At 47.5% G+C, this 14059-nt stretch overlaps 1 protein-coding gene across 1 annotated transcript; it reads right to left on the reverse strand.

Moving 5' to 3' along the window:
* Nucleotides 1-9600: 9600 nt before the first annotated feature.
* LOC103636896 (premnaspirodiene oxygenase) lies at nt 9601-11902 on the reverse strand. The gene is made up of 2 exons (XM_008659205.4): nt 11372-11902; nt 9601-10913 (listed from the first exon to the last, which is right to left on the reverse strand). Exons 1-2 carry the CDS (start codon nt 11831-11833, stop codon nt 9783-9785), a joined length of 1593 nt encoding a protein of 530 aa, XP_008657427.1. The 5' UTR covers nt 11834-11902; the 3' UTR covers nt 9601-9782.
* Nucleotides 11903-14059: the final 2157 nt, after the last annotated feature.

The following is a 14059-nucleotide window of genomic DNA, read 5'->3' on the forward strand; positions in this document are numbered from 1 at the left end:
ATAAAAGAGTAATAACTTATTACATCACAGAGTCATAGACATCCACAAAGTCATTGTCTTAACAGGTAAATCAAAGTACTAGCGAAACGCAGTAAAGATAGGGCCTCCACAGGCAGCTGACTGGGGTTTGCCGCCAACCCACATCTAAAACTCGTCGTAGTCTTGGAACTCCTGGAAGTCTCCTTCCACGACTTCGCCTTCTCCTGAGCAGTGGTTACAATGCGGGCAACCTGGTGTTTTGTGGTAAAGCAAGGATGAGTACACATCAACGTACTCAGCAAATGTCCCGTTTGGCTGAAGTGGACTAGCTTTATGTGGGGTTAGGCTCAAGCAGTTGCTTTTAGTTGGTCAGGTATTTATCATTAGTAGAAGCCAGATTTTAGCATTAACCAACCCGTAAACCATTTCCTCATCGAGGAACATCATCATCATAGTCGAACCAAAACCATAACATAATCCTTGTATCTCGAACCATCTGTATCTCTAATCAAAGAGGATCCCAAGGCTGCTCTTAACCGTGAGCACGGCTGATATATCAGTTTCACTACCCTCTGCAGAGGTTGCACACTTTACCCATGAGTCATGATTCCCTTTCTACCCGGGGAGAGCTAATCCCCATTGACCACTACCTAGGTGGTCCGGCAGGGCATCACTACGTAGCTTTTACAAAGATTCCCTAGTGATCATAGCTGCCCGTTAGGTTTCTCCAGTTTGATAAACACAGTACCCCTCCCCGCAGGAGAGTGACTAACAAAGAGCAAAACGAAAGAACCTCGGCACTCAGCCTCGGCAGAGCAAGCACTGTGCCTGGACCCCATTGACGGCACGACGGCTAAGCAACTACACCTCTAGTTCATCCAATTAATCAGCTAAGGGCATCCCATTTCACCCTCATGGTTGCACTGTTATCCCGGGTGGTCTCTCAACGAACAAGTCCTTACGGAGAGGTACTCAGGAAACAGCCTGAGCCCCCTAGAGTATCACAAGATCATCAACATCATCAGGATAACAGTATCATAAATAGTCACATCATGTTCATTGATTAAGTTAAGGCAATAGCAGAGTGCTAACCATATCAGCCCATAAGGTCATCAAGGATAAAGTAAAGTGTAAAGCTAGTCAATCCTTAGGTTTCAAGTAAGTAATGCGGGGTAGTAAGTTATAAATGAATAGGACATAATGGGACAGAGGACACTTGCCTTCACCAAACTGCTGATCAGGGACTTCCTCTGCAACCTCCTCGGGAAACACAGACTGCTCGTTGTCTACGTAAAGTAATCATTCACACTATGCACTTGGGAAAATAACAAACAAAAAGCAACATACCAAACATATGCAGCAGAGAGGGATCACAAGTTCATAGTAGAAAAGGGATAGGCACTCTGGTGTTCCCTAGGTCTGGGGTAGAGGACTATACAAAGTGATTCATTATCCACTAATCAGGTTTAAGTCAGTGGTGGGATTAAATCATTACATGGTTTTAAGCTCCTAAACCTAGGTGTTTAAGTTCCTAAACTTAAGTACTCCAACTTTTATTAAAGTCTACCAACTTCTAATTATCTCAAATAGGGTTCCAATAACCTTAATCCTATCCTAATGATTAATCATTAATTGGTACATGGAAACAGCAGGGAAACATTGTTTAAATAGATAGACAAAAACATCATGAGCATTTTGCAATTTGAAGCACCTAATTTGGAGTTCATATGACAAAGTTATGGATTTTACAAGTTTAGGGGTTAAAAATATACCCTAAATACCTATTTTGAATTAAATAAAAGGCCCAGGGACCTAACTGAGAGAAACCAGGGACGGCGGGTTCAAATTCCAGAAAACCGGGGGTCTCTTTAAGAAAACGCGCGGGCGAAGGGGTATCGGGCTACTACGGCCGTCAGATCTAAGGCGAACGGCCAGGATTAGATCCTGCGGGCGGGCGCGCGAGCGCGCGGCGGCCTGAGCGGCTGACAGGCGGGGCCGGGCGGGCAGCGCGAGCACGCGGCTGACAGGCGGGGCCCAAACGGCAGCGCGGGCGCGGGCGGGCTGACAGGCGGGGCCGGCGGGCAGCGCGAGCGCGCGGGCGGGCTGACAGGCGGGGCCCAACGGCAGGGAGGCGGGGTGTGGGGGAAGCGGGCCTGGGCCGCTGGATCTCCGGCGGACGGCCAGGATTGGCTTCGGCCTAATTAAAACGGGACCGCCCGATCTGGGACGGACGGCGGGGATCGGGTGGCCGGCTTGGGCCTTTCCTACGGCTAGCTGGGGCGGCGGCGCTCGTCCCCGCGGCGGAGGACTCACCGGAGACGAGGGGCGCGGGCGCTTGGCGGGTCTCTGGGGCGACCTGAGTGGCCGGGAAGGTTGGGGAGGGCACGGGGAATCGCCCGGTGGGGGCTGGGTCGGGGCAGGGACACCGGAGGGGGGCGGTTCACGGCGGAGCGGCTCGGCGGCGGCATAAAACAACTCTGGCGAGGAATTAAGCGCAGCAGAAGGCAATACACGGGTCGATAGGGGCGGGAGAGGTTCTTTACCTCAAGGCGGGCTCCGGGGACTCCTCGGTGGCGGCAATGGCGCGACGGTGGCCCGGGGCGACGGTGGCGGACCTCCGCGGCTGCACGGGGAACGGCGGGTGAGCGCGGGCAGAGAGAAATAGGGAGGGGAGGGGAAATTGGGGCACGTCCCGGGTTGCGGACGTCGGGGCGGAGCTCACCAGGGCAAAGGGCACGGCGGAGCTCCAACGGCGACGGGGAAACGAGCTCGGGACGGCGGGGGTTTATGGCGGCGGCGCTCGGGCGTGCGCGCAGCGAGGGGGAGGTGGAAGAGGGGTCTGCTGGAGCGCAAATGAGGGAGGGGGAGAGGGCGAGTGGGGTTCTGGGCCCAAGTGGCCGGGGGTGGGGCGGTTGCGAGCTCCACGCGCGACGTGGGCGCGGAGAAGGTGGCCGCGCGCAGCTCGGGCGGTAGTTACGCGAGGACGACGGGGCTGACAAGCCGGGCCCGCGAGCAGAGAGAGAGAGGGGAAAGCGGGGGCGGGCGCGTGGGAGGCGGCTGCGCTGACGGGCGGGCCCGCCAGGGCAGAGAGAGAGCGGGGGGGGGGGGGGGGGGGGGGAAAGAGCGCGCGCGCGGGATGGGCTTAGCTGGGCCGAAAGGCTGAGGGGGGCGGGGGAGTGGGCTTCTTTCCTTTTTCCTTTTATTCTGGAATTGTTTTCCCTTTTCTTTTTATTTTCTCTATTTGATTCAAATCCAAATAAGCCACAAATTCAAAATAGACTTTCTAAGAATTATGCATCAAACAAAAGTGAAATCTAGGGTTCAACATGATGCAACAATTCATACTCCCTTGGAGTTTGAGTTAATAGACTATAATTACAATTAAAATAAGCACTTTTCTCCTATAGAAATGAGAAAGAAAAGATTGGGGAAGGGTGAGAAAAGGGAAGTAACACCTGAATTTGTGAATATGAGCAAAGAAATTTTATACCCCCAAATTCAAGGTGTCACAGTCATCGAGACACATGTTGACATCATTCGCAGTCTAGTGACTGATGGGGTTGTGGATACTAGTGATCCGGAATCAGTGTACACACTTAAGACCACTTTGTTTCAAATTGGAGATGTATGCGACATGCTTGAGAAGTGTGCTCTGTCCATCAAAAAGTATGCTGAATCCAAGAGGGCTAAAATTATTCAAGATGAAGCCCTGCAATATGCTGAAGATGATGAAGCTACAGATGATTTGGAGGAACTCCCAAGCCCAGATCTCCTTACTCAAGCCGACATATTGGAAAAATATTTTGGAATTGAGTATTATAGCGACCAGTCAAGGGGTTGTTGATGTTTAGTCCTAAACAACACGATATGAGTATCGTAGGTTTCACTCTTAGAGATAATGTATTTTGTATGAACCTCTTAGAGAGTGTCAAGTCAATGAACTATCTTCGAGTACTATTGGGAAGTGGATCTCTTTGATGTATTTGTTTTCCCTAGTGATATCGATGGTGCCGAGTAGCACCAAATTTGGACTTGTGTCCATATCTATAGATGCTAGTAGTTGAGCACTAGCGCCTACAATCTTGACTACCTCATCCCTATTCTCTATTTGGGACTTATATGGAGAATGGCATCGGCTGAATGCCTGAATCGGGTCGGGAAGCACGGAGCAGATAGAAGTGCACTTTCCAATGCAGTTAGACAGAGAAGGCATGGCTGTGATGTTATAATGTCGAAGGACACCAAGAAGAGATTATGGCCTGTCATCCACCACCACTGCCCGTTATTTGTGGGCTTCACCAAGGGCTGGAAAACATTTGGTGACAGCAAACGACCTTCGGGCTGGGGACGTCTGCGAGCTTGTTAAGGGGCCAGACGATGGTGAGCCGGTGTACTATGTCCGGATGTGTGGTCACAAAATTTAAAGCTGCCCCAGCTTCATGTGTGCGCTTCTCTTCTCTTAGGTGGGGTGCTAAGTGATCTTAGTAGCCGACATAAGAGAAGAGAAGTGCACAGATGAAGCCGGGGTGGCTTTAAATTTTGTGACCACACATCCGGACAGAGTACACCGGCTCACCATCGTTTGGCCCCTTAACAATCTCGCAGACGTCCCCAGTCTAAAGGTCGTTTGCTGTCACCAAATGTTTGCAGCCCTCGGTGAAGCCCACAAATAACGGGCAGTGGTGGTGGACGACAGGCCATAATCTCTTCTTGGGGTCCTTCAGCATTATAACATCACAGCCATGCCTTCTCTGTCTAACTGCATTGGAAAGTGCACTTGTATCTGCTCCGTGCTTCCCGGCCCGATCCTGCCCCGGAGGCGGGTTTGGGCTCGATTTCTTTTGAATCACCTTTTCTCCAAGTTCCCTTATTGATGGAACCAGTATATCAGACTAACAGTATATCCCTTTATCGATGGAACCACCTATGCACTAGGTACATACTAGGATGGATGTGGTCTGCACCGGTGCGTCTAACAAAGTTGATGAAGACGCGACCAAACTTGAATGGCAGACAACGAGCAGCTCCGGTGAAGGGAGCGGGGAGGATAGTTCTAGTGACGACAATCCTTGTCCTCCTATACCTCCAAGGAAGAAAAAAACATCAGATGAGCTTGATGCAGACTATATTCCCAACGATGAAGAGGTAAATAGAAATATGCCGACTATATTCTAAAATAATGTTCATATATGAAAGGCCATTAATTGTTTCAATATATAGATTTCAAATGAAGAGAAGAAAGAGGATGCATGTTCTACACAAAACACGTAGGATGCTCCGATGCCTAAATCATCCGTTTCACATAAGCGGAAACGAGGGCGACGAGGTCCCAATCAGATGAAAGAAGGTGCAGTTATGTACGTAACAAAACTAAATGCAGAGGGGTTTCCTGAAGAACCACTTGACATGGTTACAAAGTTTCGAGATTCCTACGGGTCTACTGTTAGAGATATAGTGCCAATCACACTTCAAAAATGGAAGGATTTAGATGAAGACACCCGCAATAAGCTATGGGCTAAGTTGTCTGAGTCATTCAAGTTCCCAAAAGGCACGGAGGATGCAGTAAGGAAGTCGATGCTCTCTTGCTCTCTGCTATGGCCAAGATGTTTCGTGGGTGGAAGGCCGAGATGAATAGGGAATTTGTTAAGAAGAATAAGGTTCCTTCGCCCAAGAAAATGGGGAAAATCACTCAAGCTCAGTGGGAGGAATTTGTTCGTCAGAAGACCGAACTAAAGGCCAAAGAACTGGGCGAAACTAATTCTCAGAGAGCGAAGATGAACAAACACCCCATCGCCTGGGGTCAACCGGATATCACCATAAAGTTGTGCAGTGGAACAGGATAATCGAGGAAGCTATAGCCAATGGCACTTTGGACCCAATATTAAAAGATATCGATGAGCGAGCTATTCGTTGGATCTTAGGTCGGGCAGGTTTGAGTGAGGACGGCAAACTTTTGCATCCAGAATTGGTAGGCGAAGTTTCGACAAAAATTCAAGAATATGCAGATAAGAGAAAGAAAGGCAAATTTAAGCCTCGAAGGGAGAATGACATACTAACTGCAGCACTAGGCAATCCTGAACACACTGGACGGGCTCGGGGAATCTCTTCTAAGATTTCCTGGAGAGAGGCGTTTCCAGAGTATGCGTCGTCATATAGGAAACACGAGAAGTCGAAAAGGACCCTTGAAGAGACTATTGATGAAAGGGTACAAAAGGCTATTAATGACGTGATGAACAAAATGAAGAAAACAGAATGCATATCATTTGAACTCAAGCCAGGCCACATGAGTCCACCTATAGTCCCTATCAGCGTAGGATCTGTGCAAGACTTCACCAAGTACCCTGTAGACGATATTGTTGAGGACAAGCCTTGCTTTCTTCATATTCCAATCAATCGATCTGGGACAAAAACAAAACAAGCTGCTACTGGTTTGGTAAAACCAGGACTTGTTAACTACAAGGATAATCCTGTCCCGCCACACTATGCTGTGGTCCAAGTTCTATAGATCACAGACAGTGGTTGTGAAGATTGGGAGATAGACTTTCCAGTTGAGGGGATCATAACTTTGCAGGAGGCAATGAACGAGTTGGTCCTTTGGCATCGACGCGACATCAAGTTGAGTGATGAGCCGATCTTAAGCCGTGTAACGCGTCATAAGTCACCAACGCCGAATTCAACACTAATGCAATAGAAAGATAGTTCGATCATTCCATACCCCATGGTGCAGGAAAATATGACACCGATCTCCACAAAAATCGTTGAAACTTTCATATCACCTCTTGCGAAGGAACTCGACGAGGGGGACATAGACAAAATTGTTCCTCAGAATGTCGACGCAAACATCAAAAAGGAAGCAAAGGTTGACACCAATGTTGAAGGGCCAACTATTTCAAAGAAAATTCATCAGCAAATCGCCACTGACGGTGTCAAGAAACCGTCAGAATCAGTGGCACGCTACCTGCATAAATTGCAGAGAGTTATGACAAATCAATCAAAAGCGGAATCAGCATCTCATGGAGTACGCACACGGTCCCAAATAGACAATTTCGAAGTATGGGAAGAAGATGGAATGATTCATACTCGAGAATCATTACGTCTTAAAACCAATATCTCGATATACAAGAAGGAGGATGTTCCTCCTAAATTTGTGAATGGGAGGCCGTTCTTGACGACGGTGCAACTTTCTAAGTTGTCGACTCCGGAGATTAGAATGCATGAGTGGTACATGGTGGCTAGCAACAAATACAAACTCGAGGACTTCACATTTGTTGTTCCAGAAGATGCATTTTGGAGCAATGATAATATAGATCTTGTGCGGCATTTATTCTTTGACGATCTCTGGTCGTTGTACCACCGACAAAGGATGGAAACCAACTACTTAACCCTCTTTTGCTTGTAAGTACCTCTAAACTTTCATATTTGTTAGTTTTGTACACGCACACATAAACGAGAGTCTAACGATTAACACTTTTACACGTAGGATGCAATACATGGATGATAAGAAGAAACAACTTAAGACAGGGTTTCTTGACCCGTTGATGATATCCCAAGCTCGCTACAAAGAAGTTGCTCGGAGACATGAAGAAGAATACAAAGACTTGGATGATGCTGAATTTGAGAAAGCCGTCAAACAGAATCAGAGAAAGAAAATGAAGGTAATGGCGGCATACATTGGACGAGCCATGTATAATCATGTACAACATGGCAAGGACTTAATAATAGCTCCACACCACTTTAAGTAAGTTCTCGACATGGTTTTGAACTATTAATTATGGCAATCGTGATCTTAACATGTGCTTTCGTCTATGTCTATATAGTGACCACTACATTTGTATCATGATCTTTCCAAAGCATGGTAAAGTCGTGGTCTTCGACTCACTGAGAATGGAAAAGGCTACGTATAATGACTTCTTGATGATTTTAGATAAGTATGATTATTATTGCACACTTGTACTTATTACAACTTAACAAATGTATTCTTAATCTCACAATGCTATTCTTATATGCAGTGCATACCGTTTTTATTGGAAAGGTCTTGGCGGCGAACATCCAGAGAACAAGCCTAATTTGTCAATATCATTATTTCCATATGGTGACAAACAACCTCCGGGTACTGTCCTGTGCGGTTATTATGTATGCGAATGGTGTCATGTCACCTTTCATTACATGGTCAATCGTGAGGATGTAAGTTCACTATCATTGTCTATGTTGCAATTTTTATGTTATATTGTTGCTCATCACATTACTCTTAGTACTGCTTGCTTTTTGCTTTCATTGCAGGTTCCTAAATCCAAGATCAATGCTGAATGGTTAGAAAGAGATATGGTTACCGTCGGCGTGGCTAAGGTTGTAAAAGACTTGCTTTACTTTATGCGCCGTGAAGTTCTTCATCAACAAGGCCTATTCTACAATACAAATGGAAATTTGCAACAACTCCCAGAACTAAGTTTGTACATGATATCACACAGTGTTTAAATCTTTAGTTAGGAACTTTAGATGTTTAGTTGTCTATGGAACTTTGAGATGTTGAATTATTATGCAACTTGATATGTGTATAAATTTGTGTATGATGGAACTTGATATGTGGATGAATATGTGTATGGAACCTGTTATGGAACTTGATAGGTATAAATCTGTGTATGGAATCTATGTATTATGAATCTGTGTATGGAATATGTGTTTGCATCTGTGTTTGAATCTGTTATTAATTCTGTATATGATTCTGGAATCTAAATATGAATCTGGAATCTGTATATTGAAATACATTCGGACTTATATTTAAAACCGCTTGTGATGTTTGTCTATCACAGACGGTTATTTTAAACTGGACCGCCTGTGATGTGTGTCTATCACAGACGGTTCTTTTAAACCGGACCGCCTATGATGTGTGTTTATCACAGGCGGGTTTTGATTGACCACCTGTGATGTTGTTTTACATAACAGTCGGTGCACCACAAGCGGTTCTTGGAACCGCCTATGTAGAGGCTAACCGGACCGCCTGTATAGAGGTTTCCTGTAGTAGTGATGACATTTTTACCAAGCTTTTTATTTTGTCAGAAATCGATTCGGTTCCTTATATTTCAGGACCAAGGAAGAATATATTACGATAATGGTATGTACGAGTACTTATTTTGATGCAAATGTAAGAGATTAGTTTAGATGTAGATTATCTTCTATAATGTCTTATGTTCCAAGCAAATGTAGGGTTCACCTACTTTCAAGGGCGGATACAAGTTCCGGACCACTCGGTATGTGGCCCAGGATTCGTGTATCTCTAGTTACATTTGTTATTTTTATATCAAAAAATATTAAAAGTATTATAACTAATGGACCGACTAAAGACGTGATCGAATACTGAATCCGCACCTGTCCACTTTAGGGTTTGTTCGGTTAGCTCTCAATCCATGTGGATTGTGTGAGATTGGGTAAGTTTAAATCTCAAGTAAGTCAAATTTTTTCTTAACTTTCTTCAATCCATCCAATTCATGGGTAATGGGATTAACCGAACAAGGCCTTAGATGTCTTTCATAATGTTATAGGCTAGTAATTTACACATAGATTTAGGTGATATAGCTGATGTTTCTTGCAAGATGGAAAATGTATGATCAACATTTTTGGAAATAAAACATACAATATATAAGTCCAATGCCTATTATATTATCGCCAACATTGATCCATGATTTTTTTTATCCGATGTTCTTCATTTTCTTCCTCGCATATGTCGTGAGAACTACTACTTAACATGGTGCCTATATATGTATTAACAACAGAAAAAGATACATTCAAACCTATACAGTAATTAATTAACTTTCCACCCCTGCTGTTCCAGGAGCGAAGGAGGTAGCACAGAGCAGGAGAGGCGACTTGCGGCGGACACCGAGGCCATGTGCCTCTGTCATGTCAACCTCACGGGTGCCCTCCTGCAGGGACCAGTCGAAGTGATAGAGGAGCTGCACGAGCGCCATCTCCAAGACAGGCATGCCATAGGAGATCCCAGGGCACATCCTCCGCCCAGCACCGAACGGTATGTACTCGTAGCTACCTCCCATGAAGTCGGTGGCGTTGCCCTCGAACCGCTCGGGCTTGAACTCCTCGGCGTCCTCCCAGTACCTGGGGTCCCTTCCAACCGCCCACGCGTTGACGACGACCCGGGACCTCGCCGGGATCGTGTAGCCCTCGATCTCGCACGCGTCGACGCTCTCCCGGGGCACCAGCAGCGGCACCGGCGGGTGCAGCCGGAGCGTCTCCTTGATCACCAGCGTCAGGTACGGCAGGCTAGCCGCCTGGATGTCGGCCTCCGTGACGTCGGCGCCCGCCGGCTGCTTGCCGCGGAACGCCTCCCGGATCTCGCGCTGCAGCTTGCGCATCACCCTCCCGTTCCGCATCAGCTCCGACATGCCCCAGTCCAGGGTCGACGCCAGCGTCCCCGTCCCCGCCGTGAACATGTCGAATATGATCGCTTTGATGCTGTTCCTGTTGAGTTGGAACGACCCGGAGGACGCTCGCTCCTGCAAGCCGATGAGGAGGTCGACGAGGTTCTCGTCGTCGTCGGCGTCCTCGTCGGCTGTTTGGCCGCCTTGGACAGAACCAGAACCAGACCTCGCCTGCTGCTTCTCGTCCCGGGCACGTCTCCTCTCCTCGATGACTTCCTCCAGGGTGGAGTCCACCGTCCTGTGCACGTCCTCCAGCGTGCGCCGCATGCCGGTCACCGCGGCGAGCACGGGCCGCCAGGTGGGGAAGAGGTCGGGGATCCTGAACCCGCTGGACAGCGCGACCCCGGCTTTCATCGCCGTCAGGAAGCCGCCGGCGTTCCTGTGCTTGCTGCCGAAGGATGCGCGGGAGACGATGCTGATCGCCAGGCTGTAGAACATCTCGCTGAGGTCCACGGCCGTCGATGGCCCGGCTGCTCGGATCCTCTCCACGTGACTCGCCATCTGTATATATATACATGCACAATTGCACAGTTATATATTCGTACGTGAGTGAGGGTTTACCTTACCGGTAATAAAAAAAAACCGGACCTCACCGAGAAACGTGTTTTTCGGAATTCTCGATTTTTTTCGTTTTTCTCAAAAAAATTTCGGACAAAATTTAGACAAAAAAAGTTCAATTTAAACATAAAAATGTAGATTATTTGTAGGTAATGGCTAAAAGAATCATATGGTAGCGTTTTAGACCTCTTCTTTGTAGCCTAAATACATATCAGTAGGTTTGGACGAACTGAATTCAAAATCGATGAAAATTTCGGCCGATAAATAAAAAACCGGGTCCCACCGATAAACGTGATTTTCGGTTTTCTCGAAATTTTTTCGCCGAGAATTAGTCATGCATCCCACCGTGGGATGCATGACTAATAAACGACGTTGCTAATATACGAATACATATATCTCACCTCCTGCTCCCTAATGTGGCGGAAGGTGAGCACGCGCTTGGGGCTGAGGACCTCGGCGGCGCAGAGCTGGCGGAGCTTGCGCCAGTACTCGCCGGACGGCGAGAAGAGGATGTCGGCCCAGCCGTAGAGCACGATCTGGCCGCTGAGGAGCCTGGGGCGGGTGGCGAAGTTGGCGTCGTGCGTCTTGAGGACCTGGCGCGCCATCTCCCTGGACGACGCGACCACGAGCGGGGTCTCGCCCAGCTGCAGCATCATGAGCGGGCCGTGGACGCGGGCCAGGTCCCGGAGCGCGCGGTGCGGGAGCACGTTCACCAGGTGGTGCATGCTGCCGATCACCGGCAGCTTCCACGGGCCCGGCGGGTGTCTGCTGGCCTTGCTGGGCCTCCGCAGCAGGTGCCTGAGGATGTGCACTAGTGCGACGGCGGCAATGGCGGAGACGAGCAGGGGATGGAACGCTTCCATCTTTTTGTTGGAAGGCTTAGTTTACTAATGTAGCCAACTGTGAGCTGCTGCGTTTGTTGCTCCTTGCCCGTGGGGGGACTGGGGGCGCTATATATACACATACGATACAGGCATGCATCTACTCATCATCTGGCCGGGTAGTAGCTGTATATCAATATCATTGATTCCATGCTCGCGTCGCGCGCGCGGATGTATATATAAATAAACACACATGGCTATTGGCTAGTCGAAATTAATTCTGGAACAGACTGTCCTCTCCATGACTCCATGCGTGAAACGGTCAGCACGAGCTCTGACCTTCTTCCGATGATATTATATATATCGCCCGATCGTCGAATGAGCTCTTGCCGAACTCGAAGAGGTCAGCCCCGTTGCATCTCTGGCAACTGCATGCATCTCCCAACATTTATCTACAGACTTCTTCTGGTGCAGGCGTGCAGCGACTATCGGCGTAGGCTCTTACAGCTTGAGATTAGGGCGTCCGCAATGTCTATGGCTGTCTCCAATAGCTAACTGATGTAGAACTGAGAGAAAAATAAAAATAGTAATTTATTTCACCACTAGCATTTTCACACGTAATACATTTAGTTTCTTAAAATACGTGAAATCTTTTATTTATTTCCTCGTCGCTAATTATTATCGTTTTTTTAATATTTCTTATCCATGTAGGAAGGAGAGTAAATCTAGTTAGTAAAATAGCTAGTCACCAGAACGAGATGATGCAGAAACCGTAGCCCCACTGAAACCTGGAGTGATCCACACAGCTCATGAAGCTGACTACTGACCTGTCGACTGTTATTATTACCAGGTAATACATATTGACCTTTCTCATCCACGTAGCTACTTTTCAATCAGCTGCTCAAAGGATCAAGCTGATTCTCCCCTCCCTCTCCTTTCTTCAGCCGAACAATAATCATATATATGTCTATGTAGCCAGTAGATCATGAATTGCTCAAAGGATCATGAATTGATCGACGCAGATATGTATAAGGTGACGATCAACCACCACGACACCAAGTAAATAAAAGGGGGGTGACGCCGACGGCCGACGAATTCCAAACGTTCCTGTCTGCTTAGCCAGCACAACGGTTTAATTTCATCGGAACAAATAATTTCAGTTACAGCGTTTTGTCGTACTCCCTCCGGCCCTTTCTTTTACACGTCTATCAGAATCAAGCTATGCCTATGAATGCTTACAAAACCTTCTTCAATATTCCGTTAGCAGACGACAGAACTTATATTGGGCCTAACTAAATATCAGCTAGAGATGGCAATAGGGAACCGATTTCCGATTTTCCATGGGAAATTCATCTATTAGAGGACGAGGATAGGGCTAATTTCGTCCCCATGTGGATTGAAATGAGAGAACTTAGTCCCCGTCCCAGTTCTCTGCGTAACTGCCCCACGAACTTCTTGTGCATGGCTCTAGTAGATGGTGATATCTTGACCCAAGGTTTAATAGAATTAATAAATTACTCATACCAATAAGGTGTATCTTATTTTTCGAAAGTCTGTCTCGAAAAAACTCCAAGTTAAGCGTGCTTGACTTGGAGCAATTTTGGAATGCGTGACCGACCGGGAAGTTTTCTCGGGTGCGCATCAGTGAGGACAAAGTGCATACAAAAGACTCGTGTTGGTCTGTGGGGATCGATGATCTATGATCCTAGAGAGCTGCCAGGAGTAAGTAACGCCGGTCCAGGAGTGGATGGGGTATTACAAATGATATTGGAGTCGATCGACCCTTACGGTTTCACGCCCTGGGTTAGGGGTTCAGGCATATAGCGTATGGCGCATGTGGGCACGGAGTGGCCCCCTCCCATGGCATATGACGACACTGAACACACAAACGTGGCCAAGAGGGGATGTTTTTGGCTTAGGGTTGACCGACAAGGACGTCAGTCTTCTAAAGGGGGGTGAATTGTGATATCCTAGCCCAGTGGATGACGATATCCTGGCCCAAGGCTTAATATATTTAATAGAGTACTCATACCAACAAGGTGCATCTTCTTTTTTGGAAGCCTGTCTCGAAAAATCTCCAAGTTAAGCGTGCTTGGCTTCGAACAATTTTGGGATGGGTGACCGACCGGGAAGTTTCTCGAGTGTGCATGAGTGAGGACTAATTGCGCACAAAAGACTCGTGTTGGTCTGTGTAGATGGTCTATGATCCTAGAGGACTGACAGGAGTAAGTATCGTCGGTTCGGGAGTAAGTACACTTCTTTTGATCT

This window comes from Zea mays, chromosome 1 (assembly GCF_902167145.1).
Source record: "Zea mays cultivar B73 chromosome 1, Zm-B73-REFERENCE-NAM-5.0, whole genome shotgun sequence".
In the NCBI taxonomy this organism is placed as follows: Eukaryota; Viridiplantae; Streptophyta; class Magnoliopsida; order Poales; family Poaceae; genus Zea; species Zea mays.

Coding starts and splice junctions, on each gene's coding strand:
- LOC103636896 (XM_008659205.4), bottom strand. CDS start 11,833: ATGGAAGCGTTCCATCCCCTGCTCGTCTCCGCCATTGCCGCCGTCGCA. Junction 10,914..11,371: donor GCCACATTAGGGAGCAGGAG/GTGAGATATATG, acceptor ATATATATACAG/ATGGCGAGTCACGTGGAGAG.